Genomic DNA, 24,331 nt, shown 5'->3' on the forward strand with positions numbered 1-24,331 from the left:
AGAGCATTTATTTGCAGAAAATGATGAAGTTCATAAAGTTTTAAGAGTTCAGAAATCAATATTTGGTGGAATAAGTCATAAAAGTTTTCATGCATCTTGATATGTTCTCCTCCACCAGTCTTACACACTGCTTTTGGATAACTTTATGCCTGCACTCCTGGTGCTAAAAATTCAAGCAGTTCAGCTTTTTTTATGGCTTGTGATCATCCATCTTCCTCTTGATTATATTCCAGTGGTTTTCAATTAGGTCAAATAAAAAAAAACCTCATCATTAATAAGTGGTCTCTTTTTTTCAGAGCTGTATATTTTCATGTAATACTTGTACAGAGAACAGAAGGTAATTATGAGTAGTGTCCTTAAATATTCTAGAAACATAAGCTGCATTTATCGACTGCATGCAAAGTGCTACCGGTGTACTGGCCTACAACGGCTACAGTCTAGGCTTTGGCATGCAGCTATTGTTTTTCTGAGGTTTGAGGTGGTTAGTGGCCTATAACGAGTTGAAATGCCTCTGTCAGTTTCATGGGTATCCATACACATCTGCACTGTATGCTTGAAAAATGAGTTTGAATAGTTTAATCTCGTATGAATTTATTATTCTCTTGAGGGACTTTCTTTCTTAGCTTGACATTTATGTTTTTGATACTGTGATTTGTGTGTACATGTGGTGTATTCTGCTCTTTATTGTGGTTGTGTTGGATCTGTGTCCATATGCTGGATAGTCTTGATCTATGTAGTAGTTTGTCTTCATGATCGAAAGGATCCTTTTGTCATCCATTACTGTGCTGTTCTGTGGCCTGTCAAGCCCGTGGTTGCTAAACGATGTGCTCTTGCTTCTTAGCAATGTACCGAATCATTGATTTTGACACGCCCAATGGTTCAGCCATGACTCTGATTGATTTATTTGGATGTTGGTAATTGTTGTAGAAAAGAAAATGAAAGATGGGTCCACACCCACCCCTCATCCGGGGTACAACTCCCTTACGTGTTCGTTTGATAGAGAGTCGCAGACAGGTGGAGTGAAGTTGAAAGCAAACCAAGTATTTATTACAAAGTACTGAATATTCAGGAGAACCCACACATGAAAGACCGTCTAACAGCCGTCCCAGTATAAGTTCTGACCCCCTCTGATCTGACTCCATGTTTATACCCCAAATGACGTGAAACCTGCTGATGAGGCGTTGCTAAAATCATCTCATGTTAGCATGCATAATCTCAAGTGTTAGTACTCAAGTTTCACAGGTCTGACCGGACCACTAGTGTTTGGCCTTGACTGTATCCAGCCGGACAGTGTGGTATTGTTTCAAGAATTGACTGGGTCCAGTCAGACAGTGTGATATTGTTTCAGTAATTAGACAGTGCCGCCCTCCCTATGTGCGCGCGTCCTCCTGCCGCTTTGGTAGGTGAAGAACTTTGCACGCACAGAGAGAGAAAGGCCGCACTGTTCGTCCCGAAGTCTCCTTTGTATCAATTCAGTTCGTACAGAGTGCACCAGCCGATGATTGATGGCCGTTAGTCAGAGACATGCAGTGAACGAAATTTTTGAATCTGAGAGAAAGCAGCACAGCTTTCCTTGATAAAATATGGTTTGCCAAGTATATATGAAAAATAGATTAATTAAAACTATAGTTGGAACAGCAAAACCAACTATAACACTGTACTAGTGTGTGTGTGTGTGTGTGTGTGTGTGTTCACTGCATGGATGGCTTGAAGGTGAAGGCCAAATCCATTTGTGCCCCTCACAGCTTTGGAGTATACAATTGTCTTGTCTTGTCTTGTATGAGCGTGCCAGCCTAGCTGGAGAAGGTAAATTTTAACAAAGTTTGATATTAAGCATTAAAGAAAACAGTCCAAAAAGATGCCAAGTATCTTCCAGATGCAGCTAGAAGCCTCTCTACACATAAAACACATAATTTACCATTTATATATAATATTTATATGATATAAACAAGACAAAAACACTAATCACATGCTAAACAGCATCACTTTACAGGCTACATGTTACTCTAATCCTCTAATCCTTTTGGGTTTTCTACTTCTGCCACTTTCTTTCTTTCTGTCTCTAATTCTCTAATTACGTCCACAGCATGTGCATGAGGGCAGGGTTTCTGTTCCAGTGTGTTTCAGTACAGATTTGAAATAACAAACAGTGCGTCATTGTCCACATCCCCCTGTAGCTCCACAATTCATCATAATGCGCTGAGGGCCAGCTCTTATTTAAGATACATTAAGCTTAAAACAATTAACCACTGAGATGTGCAATTTAATTTCATGCACAACATGTAATTGCATTTATCTCTAATTATATCGCGGAAACAATTATTTGGAAAGTTGCATTTTTACGTCAGTTAAAAACTTTGGAGTTCTGCGTCATAGGTCTTAAATCTTGGCTTCTTAAATCACTATTAACGATGATAAGTCAGTGATTGCATGCCTGAGAATGTTTTATCATATTTAGGACTGTTGTTAAAAGCATCCTGTGATGTTGCAGGAATGTGTGATGTCTTGGTTGGGATTCATTTTTACAATCGACAGAAGAAGAAAGCAGAAATATGAACATGCCCACATGCCTGCTGTCCAGTTCTCCAGCACCTCGTAAAAAAGCGAGCTCTGCGTTCCTCACCATCACCATCAATTACACCAGTGAATCTTAGCTCAGTGCTTTGTAGTTTATCTGCACTAGAGGGATTCGATTACAGTGATGTGGCTCAACATGTAATAAAGATGCTTTAGAAAAAGAAGCTGATGCTCCACTGAAGAGGAAAAATATGGAGGAAGAGCAGGATGGAGGAGGAACTTACTGAAGGCTAAATGCTTTAGCTTGTTAATTTGCAGTTAGGCCATAACATTAGGCTTTATGTAGCGTGTCTGAGCACTTTTCCCCAACAGACCCTGGTTTGTTAGACTATTTTGAATGTTCTGTACAGTAAACATGCCCAGATCACCTTGAAGATGTCTTCTAGTCTGGAACACATCTAATGTGAACATTAATTGTGCTCAAACACGATAAAAAATCAGATATGCTGCCTCCATAGACATATTCCTATATGCGCAGCATGATTAACAGAACCTCACTGTGTAATATAATCAATAAATCTATATAGATATAATGGGACACTATCCGCATGCCCAAAACCACTCCAAATTAACCACAAATTAAATACAGCCTGCATCACTTTACTGATCTGATCTGCTCATCTAAGAGGGGAAGAAATGAGGGAAAAACAGTCAAATTTGGAGGCAGGGAGGACTCCAGGACTGGGAAGATTTAAAGGAGGATATAGAGTTTTGCAAATACTTTGGATGTGATGATTACCTATTAATAGATAATTATAATTTTCATCTCTATACAGGTCTGGAATGGCCACTTTATGTAAATGTTTATGTGTGGGTAAAACATAACGTGTGGGTTCCAAAACATTAAAGGCTTTGGACATAAAATGCTTAATTAATTCATTATTTGCAAATCACATGTGACACTATAATACGCATAGTGATAATAAAAACACAACAAGCAAAATAAATAATGTAAAGAGAGAAAATTTTATTCAATTCAAAGGAAAAAGCAGCCGTGCTGAGCACATCGCTTCTCCCCAGTTATAAGAGCCTTGCATTCCCTGGGGACAAAACAGTTTAAACAGAGCTTCATAGAGAACACGATCATATTTTCACTATTTATGCATTAAATCACTCAGTAACAGGTTAATCCTTAAGGTTATTCCATCTAACAGTTAAATCTGTTACACTGTACGGCCGCCTGACGCTGCTAGCGCACCAGTCTTTTTGCTAATCCGCTAAGCTAACGGTGGATTCAGCCGTTCAGGTCTTACTTTAAATAAAGTACACTGGAAAACAACTTAAAATTGTACTAGTTTGATAAACACAGGCAGCAGTGAGTGGAAATACAGAAAAAAAATAACTTACATTTCTACAGAAACTTCCCAAACTCCTGAGCATCGTCACTCATGCACCAGTTCAGCTCACCCCAGCCAGAGGGCGGAGCTCGAGAGGATGGTCTCACAAGGAATTCTAAAGATCGATTTGGGTTTATATGAATCAATATCGGATAATTTAAATAAAGATCGATTTAAATCGAATAATCTATTTTTTAAACACACCCCTAGTAGTAGTAGGAGTAGTAGTAGTAGGAGTAGTAGTAGTAGGAGGAGGAGGAGGAGGAGGAGGAGGAGGAGGAGGAGGAGGAGAAGCATTAGCAATGTTTTTATTCTTATTTCATTTAAAGGTGAACTAAAAACAGGCTTATTAAGTCACATGTCATAAGTGTATTTGCAGTTTAAAACATGTATTAGAAACAAAAAAGACTTAGTATCTGTTTACAACTATAGTAGTTTTAGCAGCATTCCTATTCTTCTTAATGTTAAATTTCATATCATTCAGAATACGTTAAGAGTGATTTGTATACAACTCAGGTTGGGTATTTACACTCTTCTTCAACACTAACGACATAAAAAGCATATCATGATGATGTAATTGTGCTCAGGCCTAAAATATAAAGCACAATATCAATTGCAGGCCAGTGGAGGAATAAGGGAACGAGTCACTGCACTTTTATCCAGTACAACACCTTTAGACTGGCACTTGAGACACATTTTAAGTATGCAGGTGTGTAACCTCTTAGATAAATAACCCATAAGAATAGAGCCTCTGGTATTGCCCTGCTCTCGCCAATATATTTGGCGAATGGTTGGCCCATGTTTACTGGCTGCCAGTGTGTATATCTTTGCACAACTAATTTGACTTGGCTTTGGACAGTGTTATATTAGATTAATGGTACATACAAATAGGCCAGGGCCAGTGTAAACAGTGTTAATAGTCTGAGATAATTAATTAAACCATTAAACTAATCTGTGTTTATTAATCTACAATAATGACTGTTTATTACCTCTGTAGCATATAATCAGTGAGCATCACTCCCATAAAAACAATAACAGACACGTTTTCCTTCACTATAAGAACCAAACATTATTTGACTCACAACTCTCTTACAGTAAAGTAAAAAGCAACAGACAGATGCTTCATCACGTCTCATTTCACATCTTCAACCTTCACCTGATCTAATACCTGTATAATATGTGCGGACTAAGGCTGGACCACTCTGACTAAGGCGCTGCCACGCTGGTTCGAATCCCGGTCATGCAGCTCGTCATCAGCTGACGGAGCCCTGAGAGAGCAGTGTTGAGCATAGTCCCTCTGGTCAAATAATTTCCAACCATTGTTTTTGTTCAAGCCATTTTCATTCAGTTAAACCACATTTTAAAGGAGTGTGTTTTTATTAGTAGATTCAGATTTTTTTTTTACGGAGTGCTACCAAGTTTTTTTTCCCACATAAAAAATTGGACTAAACCAGAGACATTGTGAAGACATTATAATCCTATATCTTTTGATACCAGAGTAAAAAAGTCAGAAACAGATGCTTCTCACTGCCCTCCTGTGGACTTAACCTTAACGCTTTACCTTCTGCTCGCCTGTTTAGTACAGCCATAGACTGTGTATAGCTGGACAGAGCATCGTTTTTTAAAACGTTATTCAACTCTATTTAAAAAGGTGTGGTTGTTGTAAAAGGGCTGGGTTACACCTTTCCAGGGTGGGAACAATGACTGTATGGGTGGGACCATAGACTGTATGAGCTCTGTGGAGGCAGCCCTCAGGGGCGGGGTTATTTAAATGAGTAGGCTGTCTCTCCAAAGTCTTGCTCCCTCCTCTGGTCTCTACTGCACAGACTCAGGTATCAGGATCGCCAACATGGCGGAAGATTTTGGCTTCATTTTCATTGCATTAATGGGAACGGAGACATGACGTCCATCTTTTTTACAGTCTCTGAGTACAGCACATTTAAGACTAGTGGTGGGACAAAATATTGATATTGTGATATATTTTTGTTTGCAATACATTATTGACGCATGGCATTAAATATCCATATTTGTATTGAGACATAGGTGCTTGCCCCCCAATTAGATTTACTAATGTTACTGCTTCATTACTCCACATGGTGGTGCTATTCAAATGAGGTGAATAAAAAAATGGTTGTCAAATTCTTCTTATTTGATTATTTATATTAGTATTTTATCTTCTTTGAAAACATATATTGTATTAAACAAGTTGTTGAACTTATATACATCTACTTTAAGAGGGCATATACTGCTTTGAATAATTTCCAGGTTTTATAAAAAAGCAAGTCAAGGAAGCTCTCAACAAAATATAAATGTATGACTTCATTTTGGACCATATTTCGCCAGCATAATGAGCAGATGTCTGGGGCACCAAAATGCCCATGTGCACATGATTGCCGACTTATCATAATTAAACATCTGAAATTAAATTATCCCATCCTCATGCAGTTTTAATTCATTATTTTTTCTTCTGTTTGATGTTGAAGTGAAGGATATTTGAAGTTGAAGTAAAAGAAAATATGTATATATATATATTTTTTTTTAAACTTCAACCTTCTATATATAAACATGATTTTTCTTTAAGTGCTGTATTTCTGACTCTTTTGTCCATTTTCTGTTCTTTTCTGTTTCTACTGTTCCAGCCTGAGGAGCTAACCAATGCCCTGGAGATCAGTAATATAGTCTTCACCAGTCTGTTTGCTCTGGAGATGCTGCTGAAGCTGCTGGTGTATGGCCCCTTCGGCTACATCAAGAACCCCTACAACATTTTTGACGGCATTATTGTGGTGATCAGGTACGTGCGTTCTCTCTGAGTCTCCTGGTTTAGAAACAGTCCATCAGATTTGTAGCGGGTGGTTTTTGTACATGTGCATCTTCATTATCTCAATGCACTCTCGCAGTTACCCTGTAATAGTGGCACCCTGACAAATTGCAGGCATTACAGAACGATGTGACATCTGTTGTTCAGCCAGATGACGGTCAGCTGTCAGGATGACAACCGCAGTTTTTTATTTGCCTATTTATGACACTCTGGCACTATTACATTTACCTCGTATATCTGAAGTCCCTGAGGTTTTAAGATATTACTGTTTATCCTGCGTAAAGAAGAAAAACTGGAATCTGTGTCATATTTACAGTGGAATGAAATATTAGTCTCTGAGCGCGTGGGTGGGTGGGTGGTTGTTGGGGACTTTTTGTACATAATGTCTAGCCACTAACCTACTTTATTAGAAAACTTTTTGGAACTCCATGTTTGCTTGTTTGTTTATTGTTAATTATTAATTAATTAATTAATTAATTTATTTATTTATTTATTTATTTATGTATTTATTGAAGTTCTGCTTAGTTTTTGACTTGGTAAATTATTACACATAGGTATTTTTAAAATCTCCAAAATGGCTTTTTTACATTTTTGTACATTTTTAACAAGAAAAAATTGTATTTGCATGGGGTGTGCCATATCTTATTGTACACAATAATATCACCAAAATGTTTAAATATCATTATCAGAGAAATACCCTAAAACATTGTAGTATTATTTTAGGGTCATAGCTCCCACCCTTTAGTCATTTTGCTCCATTTCTGTTGGTTCATTAATCATGGGTTTATAATTGGTTCATTGACCATCCTGGATATACGGAGGGTATTATTAGTATCATGACATGTTGGATCATTGACTGCTGTTACAGTCTGGTTAAAAACTCAATTAGGGGTGTGCCATATCATATATTAATCATATATCCAATAATATTGCAGAATAAAATATAATATTCATGTTTTTGCAGTAGTGTAATCTTGATTTTTATTTTTTTCAAGAATATTGTTATAACAAAAAAATACCTTGAAATATTGTGATATTATTTTAAGGACCATATTTCCCACCCCTAATTCTAAGTCATTGTGGTCCATTTCTATTGGTCCATTAATCATGTAACATAAACACAATGTAAATAATCGTCGTTATGAGCAACGGATGTCAAACAGATATAATTCACAAGAAATGGACTTACATTTAAGTGATATTATACTGATTTACAGTTATGTAAAAAGTTAGAACTGCCCATTAAAACTTTGCCTTTGGAGCTTACTTACTAAACTAAACAAATAATGGACATAATTGTACCATTTTATTAAATTTTCCGGGAGTGTCCTAATTTCTCATGATTGTGATTGAAATTAATCACTATTTGCTTTTGGGGCACTCATGACTTAGGGGTGGGACAAAATATTAATAATGCATTATACTAGTGCTGGGCGATATGGGAAAAATCATATATCATGATATGGATTTTTTTTATATCACAATAACGATATATATCATTGTATACCACATTTAAGTATGCTTCAGTTATTCTTCGAAAAATATGACAAAATGATATCATTGCTTACTTTTTTCCAACTTTATTTCAAAGTGACATTAAACTAAACTTTCACAAATAAGAATTACTTCCTTTAAGTGTAGCAATATATATGTATCAAATGAAAACAGATAAGGTAGATGCAGTAGCTACATTTTTCAAAAGAACAGTGCGTCTCCATTGTTCAGCTCTGTTTGTGTGTGTTTCAGTGTCTGGGAGATTGTAGGTCAGCAGGGTGGAGGCCTGTCTGTGCTGAGGACCTTCAGGTTGATGCGAGTGCTGAAGCTGGTGCGCTTCATGCCGGCTCTGCAGAGGCAGCTGGTGGTCCTGATGAAGACGATGGACAACGTGGCCACGTTCTGCATGCTGCTCATGCTCTTCATTTTCATCTTCAGGTCAGAAAGCGTGAGAAAGCATTGTCCTGATTTGAACCTGGCTGGTAATATTGTGTGGAGGTATCTAATAATAATTAGTCTCATTAAGTTCTGTTCACAACACATTAAACTGATTACAGACTTTTTTAAACATAGAGGAACTTTCCATGCTTTCTTTCACTCTAAACTTATCTAAGTCTATGCTAATCTAAATGTTAATATTTATGATCTGCTAAAATATTTAACTCTTTTGTTCTGTAAACAGTATTTTAGGTATGCACCTGTTCGGTTGTAAGTTTGGCTCTGAGAGAGATGGGGACACATTGCCGGACCGCAAGAACTTTGACTCTCTGCTCTGGGCCATTGTCACAGTATTTCAGGCAAGTCTGCTCACATAATTAGCCTGACTTTGTTGTGTAATTAAAGTACAATTAAAATTGTCCTGAAAGCTATGTGTTTTTAAAGTGAAATAAAAAAAATATGCCTCTGTAAATTTAAATGTAATTAATCAGCCAAGACAAGGAATCTGCATAATCCCACATAGCCAAGTGCAGCAATCAGATTATAGTCTAACCAACTGGAGACACATTGGGCTTCCAAGTGTGAACGCATGTGGTTGAACTCTCATCAGGTTACACGCCTAATAGTAGATACCACATAAAATGACCAGACATAAACAAGGCCATACCCAATAAAATGATAAAAACAATTGTACTTTGTAGACTCTGCTTGACCTTTTTGCTTTTCCATTAGGCAAATTTTGTTTCTGGGTACTTTTTACTGCCTGATTAATCATGGTTCCAAGTGAGCTGATTAGAGACTAAACCAGGGGTATTAAACATGTCCACTAGGCCAGTGTGGTTTATAATATAGATGTGTTTGTTTACATTGGAAAATAAGTTTACATAAACTGATGATTCTTTAGAACTTTAAAAGGTTTCTTACACTCACACGTGTCTATTGCTAATTTAGTTCTTTACGCAAATATAGGTAGTTTTAACTATCTAATATTTTTGTAAATCTGTACAATCTTTGGTTAATAAGGTGCCAACTTTAGCTTTCTGCTAACATCCAGATTGGTGAGAAATGATCACAGTGTTGAGAAGATCCCTGTGGAGGTGTAAATCCAGGCTTCAATGGTTTATTAATCTGCTGCTACCTGAGAGCTACATTAGCCTTAATGCATTCAGACACCAGTGATTTTCTGATGAACTTGTGTTTTTTTTTAACAAATTTTATTTTAGTGTTTGTGTATAGATGATTCTTTGTTAAACTATTACTGTAAATCCATATTAGGATGGGATTATTTTTATCTAGGGAGGGGGGTGCAGTAATTATTACAGGACATCTTCAGTAATTTTAGTCTCGCCTGACTGTACGTTTCTGCAGCAGTTAGGATTTCGTAACTTTTTATCCCTGGTAGAACAAGTTGTAAAGTTGATCAGCTAATTTGTTGCTAATTAGCTGCTAATTTCTGTTAATTAAAAATATAAACATTTTTATATTGATATGAGTTGGTTATGATATTGGTTGATGACAGTGTGTAAATCAAGTAGCCGCTCCTATCTCAGCCATTTATACTTAGATTTATTATCCCATACAAATCAGTCATATATATTTTTTAACATTGGCTTACCTCCATATGTTAATACATAAATCTAAATAGTGCTTAAGATTTTAATAATGAGCATAAAGTAACTAACTTTCCACTCTGCTGACAGATCCTCACTCAGGAGGACTGGAATAAGGTGCTGTATAACGGCATGGCCTCAACCTCTCCTGTGGCTGCCCTGTATTTCATCGCTCTTATGACCTTTGGGAACTACGTCCTGTTTAACCTGCTGGTGGCTATCTTGGTGGAGGGCTTCCAGACTGAGGTAGGGTGGTGGTCTTTGTGCATCACATCCCCACATGATTACTCAAGTATCCCATCATCTCTTCCTTTTTACCATAACTGTTCCAGTTCTCTCTTCACCCGGTCTGTCCCATTCTTTATTATTATTATTATTATTTTTTTTTATTTCTGTCTAACAGATCAGCTTTTCCCTGTTCCACCCCTCACACATCATCATCATCTTCATCTTCATCATCATCACCTACACCACCACCACATACCCACCATTCCCATGACCCTCCCATTTGCTATTCTTACACTTGTCTCCTCCTCTTCTCCTCCTCTTCTGCTGTCTGTCTCCTCTTTGTTTAATGTTGTGCATTTTTCAGCAGGCAGTGATGAGCTCCCTGTTCTCTGTTCACTGTGGGAGCGTCATGTAAAAAAAGAAAAGAAAAAAAAAAGCCATGTGCTAACATCAATCCCATGCCAGTTCTGTGCTCCGCTCACCTCGCAGCGCTTTGTCTCACATTCTTCCCCTCCCCATTCCCACTTTCCTCTTTTTCCGCCCTCTTACGCAACGACTTATCGCCCGACGCATAGCAACCATTCCTTCATGACAGGTAGTCAGACACAAAGACAACAAGGAAAGAAAAGAAAGGAAAGAATAGCCCCCGGATAAATCAAAAGATATGAATGTGATTCCCATGTATCATTTTTTGGGGTGGATCTGGGCCGTCTTTGAAAAGGAGACGCAGACTGGCTTCCGCTCTGTTTTAATTGAACGGCATCTCTCTCGCCGCAAGCTGTAAAAACACAAAGGCTTTGATCTCCTCTCTTTGGAGAGGCAACGATGAAGGGCACATTTTTAACATTTAACAGCGCAGCCGAGCTGGAATGGTGCGCAGGAAAGGTCCGCCTGCCCAATCATTTCATTTCTCAGCCCTTCTCAGCAGCAGCTCGAGAAATATTCTGACGGTTTGAATTACTAAAGCAACGGCAAAAATTCTTGGCGTCACGAAAACCACTGCTTCAATACGAAATTCATCATGACCCAGACACTTATCACATTACTGAAATTACTGCTGCTAACCATTATAATATATATGCTGCTCACTTCAGACCACTCAGTCTGGACCTACAGACTGCAAACCAGCCTTACTCCTTGGCCCTATGATATCCTAAAGTCTGTAGGTTGAATTTACAAAGATTCCACTCTGTTGGGAGTCCATGTGATACCCTAGATGTGTAGGTTGGTCCTCCCTGTCTATACACCCCATGGTACTAGCCAGTGCAGGAGTCTGTTAGTCGGCATATCAGAATTAAAATGTATTTACGTAAATGCAGGACTACTACCACATGACATCCCCAGACTTTTGAAGGCTTTTGACAATGAAGCTTTAAGCCCTTTTGATGAGCAGCAGTTAGATCACAGTGCTCATAAAGAGTTGTGAAATTACGTTATATTAAGTGAAATAGTTTTGAGTAAATTCTCCATTCCTTTTTTAATTTAATTTTCTTTTGGGTAGAGAAGTGTACAGGGTTTTACAGCTCTATATTGGTCTAACTGACTTCTTGTCAAGAGACAGGACATCATAAGTTAAAATCCCATCAACACTACATTAAGTCTATTGTCAGTTATTAGGAGTCTAAGAAAAAGTCAGAGAGAATAGCCTTTCTGAATAGCCTGTGATAGGATGAGTTCTAACCTGAAGATAGGAATAAACAGCAACAAATTTAACCAAAAGGAGCACAGCTAAGAAAATACAATGTATTAAAAGTTTTAATTTGGGTTATTTGGTTTAACTCACAAAACTGATTTAGAGACTACATCACTAACTAAACTAAGTTGATTTAACTAAAAAAAATGCTCCGAAATTAGTTAAACATTGCGGCATTGAGTGGAAACAGGCAATAATACAACTGGGAAAAAAATATGAATAAGCTAAGCATAAAAAAAAAAAATCAAAAGAAAAATATGAACATTTACATTCAGAACTTAGGTCACATATTTCTTTATAATGGCTCCAGCTGCAGCATTAGATTTGTTCAAATTCACCATAAATAGCTCACCTGGTTTAATTTAATTAAGCACTGATTAGCAGAAACAGCTTTTGTGTGAAGATAACTATGAGAAATGCTTGTAGAATTTCCAGTGAGAAGGGGTTTGAATATTGTGGATTGAATACATTGATAAACATGCTTTAAATCACTACATTTTGCATGAACAATATTTGCATTATTATATGAACCTTCTGACCCAAACCTTTTCCTAAAGCATTTATTGAAAACATATTTTTATAAGAAAGGGAAATGACTTCTTAAAGCACTTTAAACACCAATTTAAAGACTCTTACAAGGAACTTGCTTGTACAAACAATGTACAATGCTCTGATAAATCAGGGAAAGATATGCAGTGGCCGGAGCTCAAAGCGTCTCCTCTTTATGAGGTGAGCATGCTTGGTAGCCTTGCGTGTTCTCGTCTGCCAGATAGACATAGCTTTCACATTGCATCATGGCAGTTTAGAGGAAATTCTCTTAGCTGCTCCGAAGCTTTCCACAAATAAAAGCTATATTATAAATAGCAGAGATATCGTAGGTGATCTATTTTCCGTGTCTGATTTGAGTAACTCAGTGCAGAAGAGCTCTCAGTTCTTGGCTCTGTTGCTCTTGTGTCAGGAGACTTTTAGCGTTAGCCCCTGCGTTCAGTCTGGTCTCCTTCTCCCCAGTACATCCTAAAGCTGTTTGCTTAATTTTTAACCCACATCCTTTCCTTCAAACGGCGGGTTTATTTTTAGTTGGCCGAACTTTGCTGTGCGTCATGGTTGCCAGGGGAACCATCAGATGAATGAGGTATGTTAAGTGGAGAGATGCGGGGCCTGGACGAAAGCCCTGCCAGCCTCGCGATGCCTCAGCAACAGCTTCCAGCACATGCTGCCACACAATCCCATCAAATAGGTGATCTCAGTTACGCCAGCGTGTAATAGCAATTTCCAGACCCGGCCTGTGATCCAATCTCACCGCTTACTTTAAGCAGGCTTAATGAAATTAAGCGAGGAGTACAGTACTGCTGTGATCTGTCTTATTTTTGCGGGACACTAACTTATACTCTTTTTATAACCAATAATCACCATCCAACACCTTTAACTTGTTTTAATGCACTTTTTTTTAATACAGTGTCACAAATTCGTAACAGTACAGACTGAAGGAAGTAGTTACAAAATAGACAAGCCAACAGACAGGGGGTGTTATTGTAATATTAGTAATATAAATATTAAGCAGGTATGTTGAAAAAAGAGAGAAGTATTTACTTAAGCAAACATACGTGGAGGGATCAGCTCTGGATAAATTTTAAAAATGGGGACCAGATGTTCTTGTAGTGATTGATATTATCTTTTATGGTAAATGTATGTCTTTCCAAATTTGAGTGTTCATTTATCAGATTGTACCAGTGCTTTATTGATAATTTAGTTCGGCCTTTCCAGTTGAGAGTTTCTAGTTTTTTTAGCCATTGCTGAAGAAATGAAGATGAATGTTTGCAGATATTTTGAGGTTGATAACGATAACACCTTTAACTCTAATAGATCTCATTCAGATCTATTCTGAATTAACAGTTTACTTCACACATGCACACTGGATGCTAATGCTTTAAAAACGCATTGATGCCTTATATTATTTGACTTTATACTGCAATTTAATACTGTACACCCCTTGAAAAAAGCTTGTTGTGCTTGTTTGATGATGTCATAAAAGACCCGCTTTTAGTGCCACAAAGAACCCTGAGCAAAATGAGCAATTAAGAGTAAAATAATTTCATGTATAAAAATGCAGGTAAATATGATTATGTTCTGGTCTCTTCTACATACATAGTTCTTTGAAGAACCAAATTAGTTTGAAGCATTTTTGTTTCACTGTTAGTTAACCACCCAAAGCTCTATCTCCACTCAAATACATTAATAACCATTACAAGCTAAATTCATTGTATTAACCCTGAGAAAACAAAAAATATTTTGCTATACAATGTTGATTACATAATTAGATAATTAATTGCATTGTCTGATTAGATATTGACTCTTTAAGAGCGTCTTTTGTATTATTTTTCAAAACAATAATAAAAATTGACAAACTTAAGAGAAAGCATATATTCCTCTTTATTATTCAAATATCAAGACAAAAATGATGAGTTTTATACTTTTACAAATATGTTACATATATATATTTATGTCTGTGAATTATGATTTCTAAGGGTTAATGCTCACATACCAGAATCAAACATGTCATCAAAAATATGAATATAGTCCCCTATATGTGAATCCATGTGCAAATCCATATCATCCTCCAGCTCGTCTTCATCATCAGTGTGCAGATTTGCTTTTAGCACTTTTTAACAGCTTAATCTTTTCCCTCTGTGGTAAACACCTAACACATCTCCACTTTAGGAAATCACCAAGAGGGAAGACTTGCATGGCCAGCTGAGCTGTATTCAGCTGCCAATAGACTCAGGGGTATGTAGCACACCGCATGATGTAACCCAGTGAGACTAACCAGGAGGACCCCGGCGTTTGTGGACAATGTCACTTGTGGTTGTTTTTTTGTAGACGCAGATTCGACTCAAAGTCCCTCTTCAGGTTCACTTGCTTGATGCCTGCAGGCGAGAACAAGCCTGGCCGAGCCTCTATATTTGATCTGGTCCAGAGGATGTGTTTGGGTTTGTGGAGAGCCACAGTGAAATCAGGCAAAGCCGGACTAGCAAACAAAAGCAAATAAACGGAATGAGAAGTCACATTAGGTGGACTTCAAATTCACTCAGCCTAAGATGCTTTAAAGAGCTGTTCCTACATTTCGGAGTGTTTTACCCTTGTTACTGTTCACTCTGGTTCTTATAGCTTTCCATTGCTCTCTGTATTTTTGGCTACATTCACACAGCAGGTAAAAATCCCAAAATCATGCTAAATTAAATGCTCATTTTAGGATGTTCATGCATATCTAACATAAGTCTGAACAGTTTGCACAGTTGACACTGCTTTGTTTTGCGTCCTAAGTTTCTTGAAACTTCATCATCTGGCCACGTTCAGCCATATCCTTAGAAATACTGAGCGGTTGTGACATAAGTCTTCTAAGATCACCCTAAATGTTTCTGAGGCCTGTTACCTCATTAGTTCACAACTGAAACCCTCACTAACTCACAGTCTTTTTTCTTTTCCTTGAAGTGAAAGTTGCATGAATTCCTTTTTCTGGCTGTTCAGACATAGTCACATTGCAGTGAATCGAGTATGTATCAGATTCCAGTACTACTTAATGAAGTGGCCCAAATCGAAATAAAACATATCAGATTTTTTGTTGCACATATGACAAAAAAGATTAGATTTGGGCCACTTTCACCTGCTGTGTGAACATAGCCTTACAGTAATCAGAGCAATGGGTGAAAGCAATCAGCTCTTGATCCTGTTGAGGTGACTTTTTATTTTTGTTTATTGTTTTTTTTTTTGTTTTATTTTCTGGTCATCATCTCTTAATTTATTTTTTCATCAATGCAGCTGTGCTAGGTGACAAGTGCAGTGGATGGAAGGTCATTTACAAAGAGCTAGTGTTGGATATGAGCGACTGTGTGAATCTGTCTCTGGATAACTCATAACTTTCATTGATCCACCTGGACAAACCCCAATTCTTCCTACTCTTACATTTAGAGGCTATTATCATGGTTCAAGTAAGGACTTGTCTATTGTACTAAGTTGAGCAAGCCTCATCAAGTTTCTATTTGAGTCTTTCTCCAGAGTATCCCCAAAAATAAAGACCTGCTCTTGTAAACAATTTACTATTCATCCAGCATTTCTTCATAATGAAGGTGAGCCCCCAGCTGATTATCTTTCTCATGAGTGACTTCGGTGCTTAAGAGTCTGTCCACCTTGCTGTAGATTCACAGAAACTAGATAAATGTGATATATAATGCATCAAAGGCTGATATTTAGCGTAGCTTATAACAGCACAGTTAGACCTAATGCCTGTAGAAAATCATGGACACCATGGTTCAAAACCTTCTGTTCTGTAGACTTTAAGCCAAAAACTGTCCACCAGAGGTGGAGCCAAGCTTACGACTGCCTAAAGAACCACAAGCAAGCTAATTAGATTACATCTTATTATAACCCAACCTTCAACCCCAAGAATAGCAGACAAATATATCTGGACAAATATAAAAAATCTGCCAGTTTTAGCACATGAAAAACCTATTGTTGGAATTAGACAATAGAGATACATAGACAGTTTATTGTAGACAAAAGTTGTGACGTTGTGATGTCCATGCTTTTCTACAGTCATTAATAAGCCTAGCTTTACCTAACTTTGCCTACCAGCCTAGAAGATGCATCCAGCTCCAGTCACTCCTAGTCCTTTTCCTAGATACTGCAGAGTGAAAAGGTCAGTAATCTCTGAGGGTATTGTCTTACCGTTCCGCCTGGTCTCTCTGCTCAGAAAGGCCACGTGGGAGTGAGGAGGCAGATAGCCTAGCCTCAGCAAAACAGGGCTTCCCCCCTGCCCGCTCCATGCTGGCAACCTGAGCCACCTCCAGGGCCCAGCAGCAGTGGGCAAGTTGTGAGTAACCACTAAGGAGATGCTAAGAGACGCTAAAGCAAAGGCTAACAGCACAGCACACTCAGGCCAACAGTTCATCGAGGCCCTGATGTTGATAACTGCAAAAATCAGTTTGCCGTGTCACTCTGCTCAGTTCAACCTATCACAGCTGTGCTTCTGTTTGTTTTGTTCACTGGGAGGCGGGACAAGGCCCCTACCTCTCTTGTTTTGACTCTCTTGTGTAGATCTCAGTTCCAGTACCTTAACAACGTTTGATGTTTCTGTTGTCATCTTATTAGATTTTGCTGTTGTGTTTTCCCGTATTGACAGATCCTGTTCACCGTCCCTTGTTTCAGCCATATTGTGAACTAATTGTTTTATTGTGATATTGTGTTATTAGCACATGTATTCAGTGACCTCAGTGGTTTTCACAAACAAATGTCTCCACCATCCATTTGGAATTATTTTACATTTTACTTTGAAGACAGAGACTTCTTTCCACTGCCGGGCTGAAGGGTTATTAAGTCTACCAGTACAGACCTGTTTGCCTGGTTTCAGTTTCTTTTTCCATGTGCTGTATTGCACAGTACCAAGAAGACCACAATGTTTGGTCAGTGGATTTCATTGGATGTGAATGTCTGCTTGATGGCAGAACAAGTCCATGTGGTTGAGTGCCGGTGCATGCCTACCTCTGGATCATCAGGCCCTTCCTGCTGTGTAAACTCAGCAATGTTTGCATCAATCACTTCTAACCCTTATCTTTCTGTTTTCTATCTCTTTCCACCCCTTTTCCTGCTGTTCTGTTCTGGTGCCTCCTGGCCAGGCTCTCCACTAGTTTTCATTCCAGCTACCAGCTACCTTGTCCAATATCGCTATTGTGTAGCATAGCCCAGCTATCCAATAGTAAGATCATTCCTCAGTCTTAAGTCTTAACTCTCACTGAACTGTTCTGTGGACACAAGTATGGTCAACTAACCATGACTGAGCATTCTGTGCCAAACCATGTCCATGTTTAAAGCCACCTGAATGTTTACCCTTAAACCCTGAACTGTTCAGCCCTGCAGTGGAAAAGCAGCCAAAAAATTCTATCTACTGTAAATTGGAGTCTGGAGTCGACATTTGTTAAGTGAAACCAATGGGAGACATTGTCCTCTGTAGTTTGTAGAGTTTGTAGATTTGTCAGAATGGTCCCCCCTATTTCTCTCACTCTCGTCTCTTAAGCACCATAGAGCAGTAGGTATAAAAATCACATACTGAAATTATTATTGCAAAATAATTCATTTGGCATCGGTTCCATGGCCAAGAGCTCCACAGTTAATTGGCTGGTTCATTAGGATATCACTTTCCCAGTGCAGCTCCCAGTTTTCTGCTGCTTTTCATGTTTGAAATCAGGCTGAGTCCAGATGGACATATTATGTGCATCTCAGGAGGTCATTTTTTTAATGTACAAAATAAATTTGAATGTGAAAACGAATGGAAATTATAGGATGTACTTTTAAATCCAGGTTTTGGATTTCAGCACCAGCCAGGAGGTTGAGAAACAATGACCAAAAGAGAGAGAGAAATGGAAAAGGAAGGTGACGAGAGTGAGAGAGAAAGAGAGAAATTTCTAGCCAGTGTCACTGTTCTGACAAACCACCCAAGGTTTAATATATTTTATTTTATTTTTTTTTATGCTAGACCACACTGAAACCCTGGCTTGTCATGTGACTGGAGGGGGAGCGGGATACAGGCAAAATAAAGAGACGAGCCCCCTGGTAAAAATAGCTGTGTTTATTTCTTCAGCCTGGTAATTGGACGTGCTTGCTGCTCCTCCAGTGGGCTGGGTAAAAAAAAATATTAATGAAAAAAAACACACACATATTGAAAAGCATGTGGATTGGCCTTGTACACAAATGAAACAGATGGTCTGATCATGAGATCATCCTTTCAGAAAAAAAAAAAAATGCACGCAAACGATACGTCCCTGGATAAAGTATGAAACTGATGGAAGGATGGCAGTGATTTCAGAGTGGTCCTGCAGTCAGTCACTGGTCCGTGCATGCAGACAGCACTACTTTGTTGTATTGGAGAACTCAGACCGGGATGGCTCTCTCCCACGGACGCCAGCGACCCTCCGGCCTTTATGTGTGAGGGCTGCTGGGGTGGGAAGGCCAAACTCACACTGACCTTCCTGACTTTGACCTTGTACCACCCACACTGCCCCAAATCCAGACACCACCTGTGTCCAGTCTCGAGCTCACACTCTTCTCTCTCTCCGTGCAATAAAGGGGGACGCCTCCAAGTCTGACTCGGAAGCGGACTTCTACGCGCGGAGCATTGATGACGTGCGTGGAAGCAAAAAGGATGTGTCTGCTTCTTCTGGTGAGACCTAGCAGCATGAGCTCTACTCTACATGCTTTTAACTTAATAACAAAGCAAATACACCAGCACTGAACTATTAAATGCACCTGTGGACATGTGTGTGTGTATATATATATATATATATATATATATATATATATATATATATATATATATATATATATACGTGTATATATATATATATATATATATATATATATATATATATACACGTATATATATATATATATATATATATATATATATATATATATATATATATATATATATATATATATATATGTGTAGATTTAGAGCTAGTAAGACAGGGTAGGTCTTATGGGCACCAATGTTTAAGACAAAAAGATTAAATTGCAGAAAATAAAAGAAAATTATCAGTGTAGTTTAACCTGCTATATTTTGCAGATCATTATCACAGATATTAACCACAAACTGCTTCAACTTCTTCTTTAAGCAATGCAATAAAAAAAGTTCCAAATAAGCTCAGACACGTCTGAGCTCCATTCGGCTGCTGTTCTGTTGATAACACCTACAGTGTGCTTTTCCAGGGGCTAAGGGCACTGTAAAACTTTAATGCTAGGAAATGTAGCTCATGTATTTTGCACTCATCTGTCATGTTTTCTGAGGAATGCTGATGTTGAGTGGGGCTACACTACCTCCTCCTGTCTCTCTGATTGTAGTCGTGCCCATCAATGGTCATGTGGATCTGAAGGCCAGCCTCACGCCACCTCTCATCACACACACTGCTGCCACACCCATGCCTGTCCCTAAGATCTCAGGAGGAGGAGACCCCACGCTGGGCCAGGAGTCCCGAAGGGGCAGCAACGTGTCTGTGGATCCCAGCTGCCAAGAGAAGTCTCCGGTCAGTACAGAGGACTACTGTCTACAAACACTGTATTAGACTTTAGTCTCCTGCTATCAGATGTAATTTAGCATAGTTCATACAATAATAATAATAATAATAATAATAATAATAATTAGTTTGATTAGAATTAGATTAGACTAGATTAGATTAGCAGTATCAAATACATTTATATGTTTTCTTGTGAATATTAATAATGAATTATCTTTAACAAAATGTGCACTGTAAGCTTTTCAGGATCAAAATGTAAAGATTTGTGTTACAGTTAAACATATATGTTTGATACAAACAGTATATTAAAAGGCAATTTAAAATTGTAGGTATATTGTGTGTGTTTATACGTGTTTAAATATTGTTCCAGTCATTTGTCTTGGTAGTCAAAATTATTATAAGAAAAGCATTACACAAAGTATTCTTTTTATTTTTATAATATTTAATTTAAAAATAGAGACAACATATTATTTTCCTTAACGTTTTGTGTTAAATATAGTTTAATACAGGTACATTTAACATGGCAACATTATTGCTTTTCCCTGTCACACCATGAATATATGGAATTTTGTTGCCCATATTTTTTTTTCTTTCTAGCAAGAATAGCCTATTTACATGAATGAGTCAATATGTTTATTCATGTTTTAGTTATTTAGGACAAAATACAGTATAGGTCCAATATCTGAATATTCTTAGTAATTAGAAGTGTGTTAGTCTTTCACTTTAAATATTAACATTATGTCAGTTGTGTAAATGTAATAGTTATTACAGTATATAATAATTGTGACAGGCCTACTTACAAATCACCATAACAGTGAAGTTAAAAACAAATATATGTTCTATTCTTATTTGTGTGTAAAACCTCCACAATTCACTCTCGATTAGTCACTTGTGTAAGTATAATGATTAAGTGAACCCACCTCACCTGCACTGTCCTGTTGTTACCTGCAGTCGAGTGCTCGGAGTTCCCCCCATGCCCCCTGGAGCTCAGGCAGCAGCTGGAACAGCCGGCGGTCCAGCTGGAACAGTCTGGGCCGGGCTCCCAGCCTGAAGAGGCAGAAGCATCAGTCTGGAGAACGCCGTTCCCTGCTCTCCGGAGACGGACAGTCCAGCTCGGACGAGGACGGGGGCAGGGTGGGTGGAGGAGCCTCGGAGGGGGACGATGCCTCTCTGTCCAGGACAGACTCTTTTGGCCAGAGGCCTCGGCACCGGCGCATGGAGTCCCTGGAGACCCGCAGCTCCTTCGACCTGCCGCCGGACACTCTGCAGGTCCCCTACCTGCACCGCTCAGCCAGCATCCACAGCACACGCCCACCCAACCTGCTCAGCAACGGCAAGAGCTCTCCCACAGGAGCCACCACTCAGCTCTCACTGGACGACCACCACAGCGAGGACGACAACCCTGATGAAGAGGGAAACCTGGTGAGAATAATCACAGAATATCTGCAGGAGTGAGCTAATATAACAATGCTGTATAAAAAAATTATAACATGCATTTATTTATTTTTATTCACAATTTATCAGCCCCCATCCACCCAGTCACTGGAAAGGGATTACAATGGATAATCTCACCATGGCCCAGCTATTGTTTAGGTGGTGGATCATATTTAGTAATAGTTACAGTGGTCATGGCAATATAGTGTGTTGCATTGCTTCTACACACTGAGTAAACTTACTGTGTACCTTATTAGACACTAAATCTACTTTGCTAGTATACCTGCTGTAACATTATAACTGCTGAACAGAGAATGATCACTCCAACTCCAATAATCCACAATAAAACACAATAAATAAAAATAAATAAAATATAAAATTTCACCTATAACTTACACTATACATGAATTATTGCATATTATAGTTGAATGTATTAATATATAAACCCTAAGTAAACAGATGTATACATTGCTATTTACATATAGACAATTGGATAATATGTGAATTCAAAAACATGTGTCAGGAAAAGTTGGAGAAAGTTTGGTTGGTGCTGTGTGATTGTACAGTAAATATAGCAAAGCACAGGGTGCATATTGAGGTTAGTGTTCAAACTTACAAGATAACACCTCATAACTTGCATTCCCAAGCTGTTCCCTGATATATGCATGACTGGTTTACATCCTGCTTTCCAATGACTTTTGCCTTGTCAGTATATTTTGCCATCTATAATATTACATAACATAATTTAATGTAATTGCATTACTTATATAATTATATAATTATATAATTAACCATGATATAAAACTTTATTAAAATAAGGTTTTATTGTATTATACAGTAAAAAAATGCCATTAAGTGTGATATTACCAGAGTTTTTAAAAAGTGTTATCAGAGTGCCAGAATATAGTTATACAGGGTTTTACAAAATGTGAATGACTCTGGCAGGTTTAGACAAATTAATGTAAAGTACCTATCAAAAGTTTAGACACACATTCTCAATAATATTTGTTTTTTATTTGTCTTATTTACTTCACTGTATATTAATATTAAAGACTTAAAAACTATTAAGGAACACATATGCAATTATAAAGTGAACACAAAACACCTGACATAAACACCCAACCTAGGTGGTTTGGGATGCGTTGGAGTTCAGATTGAAGGAAAAGCAGTTAACAAGAGATCAGCACCTCTAGATCTCCTTTAATACAGCTGGAGAACCATTTCTGATTCTACCTCATGAAGCCAACTGAGAGTATGATGCTAACAATGAGCAAATCTGGCATCGAAGCAAAAGGTACTACTGTGAAGAATCTAAAATGTAAAACATATTTCAGCTTGTATAACACTCTTTTTGGTTTACTTGGTAATTGCATATGCATTCCTTCAAGGTTTGTCTTCAATATAAATCCACAATGCAGAAAATAATACAAATAAATTAAAAAAAAAACATTAAATGAGAAGGAGTGTGTACAAACTTTTGACTGGTAACAGTATCAATACTTATAGTTTTTGTTTTTCTGCAGAGTCGGCGAGCGCGTCTGTACCGCTGGTTCGAGAGGAAGCAGCCTGAATGGTGTCGGCAGAGGGGCACCTGGTCCTTGTACCTGTTCCCTCCAGAGTCCAAGTAAGGCCGTCAGCATTGCATGCTAAGTTCTGCTGTTAGACTGTATCAGAACTCTCAAACTTTCAACTAGTACCAGGCTGAAACTTTTAAACTTTTGAACTTTAAAACTTTGAGATCCAACTTCTTAAACTTCAGAGTTCAGTTCCCACCTCAGGGTAACACAGCGTGATCAAGGCTTTCGGAAGCACCTTTAATACTTCGTTAAATCCAAACTCTTATGTAGTCCATTCTTTCAGAACAATGCTGGATAATTACTGTCAGTTAAGGTAAAAGCATATTTTTCTGTTTCATTTCCTGACACCAAAATGAATCATCAAATAGCACTGAATTATAAAGCGTTTTGCAAGCAAACATTTTTCCCTCTTCTTCTTGCTGAGGATTTAGAGCTACACTATGTGAAGAAGTGTTTGCTCTCTGCCTATGTGTGTGCAATTTTTATTTATTCTATTTTTTTAGTGAATAGTGGTAGTATATATACTATACAATGCAAACTAAAAGTAAATCTTAGCAAGTGAAATTTTCTCATTTTAAACTTATTTCATTTTCTGAAAAGACTTTATTTTATATTTACTTTATATTTGATTAATTTGCTTATTTTAGAAATAATAATCTTCATTCTTACTTAAATTTTTACCATGTTTTAATTAATTTGAGCTTAAATTATGCACAAAAAGCTATTCAGAGTCCAATTAAAGGCAAAAAATCTGAGATTTGTGCCTAATTTATATCTTACTTCATTCATTTTAAGACTTTGTGAATTCTTTTTTTTAAGAAATCTCACTTCTCACAATGTTACAGATTGTTTTGCTTACGGTTAATCCAGACGGTAGATTTATTTTTATTTATGCTAAAATATGGATTAACTCTTGCCGTCTTACATCTCTCTCTCACTCTCTCTCTCTCTCACACACACATAAACAAAAGAAGAAAAAAATAGCATAATTATGATTAATCACAGCAAATTGTCTGATTAGTTCGTTAATTTTATAGATCAGCAACATTGGACAAAACAGTT

The 24,331-nt window shown here is 37.8% G+C and overlaps 1 protein-coding gene across 8 annotated transcripts in view; it reads left to right on the forward strand.

Annotated features, from left to right (window-relative positions):
- cacna1g (calcium channel, voltage-dependent, T type, alpha 1G subunit) overlaps positions 1 to 24,331 on the forward strand; it is a 192,430-nt gene that overhangs the window by 77,174 nt on the left and 90,925 nt on the right. For 7 of the 8 annotated variants that reach the window (XM_049464284.1, XM_049464285.1, XM_049464279.1 and 4 more), the window contains exons 9-17: positions 6,554 to 6,705; positions 8,479 to 8,664; positions 8,909 to 9,023; positions 10,365 to 10,520; positions 14,914 to 14,979; positions 19,312 to 19,405; positions 20,086 to 20,267; positions 21,210 to 21,680; positions 23,216 to 23,316. In XM_049464284.1, the coding sequence (XP_049320241.1) occupies positions 6,554 to 6,705; positions 8,479 to 8,664; positions 8,909 to 9,023; positions 10,365 to 10,520; positions 14,914 to 14,979; positions 19,312 to 19,405; positions 20,086 to 20,267; positions 21,210 to 21,680; positions 23,216 to 23,316 (1,523 nt within the window). The remainder of the gene's footprint in view (positions 1 to 6,553; positions 6,706 to 8,478; positions 8,665 to 8,908; positions 9,024 to 10,364; positions 10,521 to 14,913; positions 14,980 to 19,311; positions 19,406 to 20,085; positions 20,268 to 21,209; positions 21,681 to 23,215; positions 23,317 to 24,331) is intronic. The other variant, XM_049464281.1, reaches the window with a different exon arrangement.

Source organism: Astyanax mexicanus, chromosome 15, assembly GCF_023375975.1.
Source record: "Astyanax mexicanus isolate ESR-SI-001 chromosome 15, AstMex3_surface, whole genome shotgun sequence".
NCBI lineage: Eukaryota > Metazoa > Chordata > Actinopteri > Characiformes > Acestrorhamphidae > Astyanax > Astyanax mexicanus.